This window comes from Echinococcus granulosus (assembly GCF_000524195.1).
Source record: "Echinococcus granulosus chromosome Unknown EG_S00146, whole genome shotgun sequence".
In the NCBI taxonomy this organism is placed as follows: domain Eukaryota; kingdom Metazoa; phylum Platyhelminthes; class Cestoda; order Cyclophyllidea; family Taeniidae; genus Echinococcus; species Echinococcus granulosus.
In genome coordinates, this window is record NW_020170526.1 from 189465 (window position 1) to 191630 (window position 2166).

Below are 2166 nucleotides of genomic sequence, written 5' to 3' on the forward strand. Positions count from 1 at the left end.
ATACTCAAGCGAGACAAATTTTAGAAATCAGCAGTTTTTGGTGGATTGTAGGAAATATGTTCTAGACGATGTGAAATACGCATTTCAGATGAGAAGAGTGAAAGCCGCTTCATCGTCCGAATTTCGTACCACTATAATTCGAATTCTTCTACCACATTGCCTCCAATGATTTCCACCTTCAAAGCACACGGGGTCTCAGCAGCACATGCTTTTAGACAGTGGGCCAATTGTGGAAAGAGAAGGTCAGCAAAGAATATTAGAACCTTCTTCATCTTTTGTACTTCACATTCCTGCAAATTGAGTTCTTTAACCATTCTTCCAATGAATTTCTTTACTTTTAGCACATACGGCGTCTCACAAAAACATGTCTCAACATTCTGGCACAGTTTTGGGCAAAGCATCTTAGCGAAGAAGAGTAGAACTTTTTGTATCTTCCAAACTTCAGACTCCTCTAATTCTACTTCTTTTACGGCGTTTCCTCCTATGAATTTCCTTACCTTCAACAAGCATGGTATCTGGGCTACGCAAGTCGTTACACAGTTGGTTATTTTTGGATAGAACATCTCAGTGTAAAAGGGTAGAATTTGCCTAATCTTTCCTATTTTTCCAGCCTCCACTTCGACTTCTTCAAGCAAACTGCTTCCACAGACTTCTGCTTTAAACTCACATGGATTCCTGGATGGGCATGTCTTCCCACATTGGGTTAATTGTGAATAGAGCATCTCAGCGATGAGGAACAAAATCTGCCTGATCGCTCGAGTTTCAAATCCACCCACTTCAGCTTCTTGAACCACACTTGTTCCACTAGCTTCCTCCGCTTTCAACTCACACGGAGTCTTAGCTATGCATGTCTTCACCCATTGCGATAATTGTGGATAGAGCATGTCAGCTAAGAAGAGTAAAAGCTGCATCATCGTACTTATTTCAATACCCTCTTCTGTGACTGCTTCAACCGCACTTCTTCCAGTACCTTCCTCCGACTTCGACTCAGTTGATGTCTCAGCTGGGCATGTCTTCCTACATTGGGTTAATTGTGGATAGAGCATTTCAGCTAAGGAAAGTAGAAGCTGCTTCATCGTACGTAATTCAAAACTGTCTCTTTCGACGTCTTCAGCCACATTTCTTCCACTACATTCTCCGGCTTCGACTCAGTTGATGTCTCAGCTGGGCACGTCTTACCACATTGGGTTAATTGAGGATAGAGCATTTCAGCTAAGGAAAGTAGAAGCTGCTTCCATCGTACGTAATTCAAAACTGTCTCTTTCGACGTCTTCAGCCACATTTCTTCCAATAACTTCCTCCGACTTCAAATCACACGGAGCCTCGGATAGGCACGTCTTGACACATTGGGATAATTGTGGATAGAGCAGCTCAGCGAAGAGAAGTAAAAACTGTTTCATCGTGCGTAAGTCAAAATCGGCATTTTCGAAGTCTTCAACAACACTTCTTCCAATGAATTCCGTCTTGCTTTCAGCTGGCGTCTCGGCTAGGCAAGTCTTCACACATTGGGCTAATTTTGGATAGAGTATCACAGCAAAGAAGGGTAGAAGCTTCTTCAATATTTGCATTTCATGCAGCTCACTTTCGACACCATCAACACTTCTACAACCGTATCTAGTTGTTATGCTTGAAATCAAGTTATCGAAGTCATTTTGTCCTCTTCCGTATATCCACTTGAACAGATTTGTGAGTAATTTTTTCATTAAATCTTCATCGTTTGCTAGAACTGTATTAAAAATATCCGTCGGACATTGGCTGCAACTACCATCTACCATATCTCTGATATTCGTAGCTAAGGCTGATTTGTGAAATCCGAACTTTTGCACAAATATTATATACTACTCTAGCATCACCTGAATCTCATTCATGATGGTATTATATTCGTACTTATTCTACCACGTGAAAGTCTACTTTCTAGGTTTCAGGTGTGAAAAACGTTCACCGATACTATAATTCGAATTCTTCTACCACATTGCCTCCAATGATTTCCACCTTCAAAGCACACGGGGTCTCAGCAGCACATGCTTTTAGACAGTGGGCCAATTGTGGAAAGAGAAGGTCAGCAAAGAATATTAGAACCTTCTTCATCTTTTGTACTTCACATTCCTGCAAATTGAGTTCTTTAACCATTCTTCCAATGAATTTCTTTACTTTTAGCACATACGG

The 2166-nt window shown here is 41.0% G+C and overlaps 2 protein-coding genes across 2 annotated transcripts; both read right to left on the reverse strand. All coding sequences in view use genetic code 11, as the record gives it.

Annotated features, from left to right (window-relative positions):
- Nucleotides 1–131: 131 nt before the first annotated feature.
- On the reverse strand, nt 132–1076 carry EGR_09415 (hypothetical protein; the record flags this gene model as incomplete). Its single annotated transcript, XM_024498664.1, has 1 exon — nt 132–1076. One exon carries the CDS (start codon nt 1074–1076, stop codon nt 132–134), a length of 945 nt encoding a protein of 314 aa, XP_024346953.1.
- Nucleotides 1077–1208: 132 nt separating this feature from the next.
- EGR_09416 (hypothetical protein) lies at nt 1209–1568 on the reverse strand (the record flags this gene model as incomplete). The annotated part of the gene is made up of 1 exon (XM_024498665.1): nt 1209–1568. One exon carries the CDS (start codon nt 1566–1568, stop codon nt 1209–1211), a length of 360 nt encoding a protein of 119 aa, XP_024346954.1.
- Nucleotides 1569–2166: the final 598 nt, after the last annotated feature.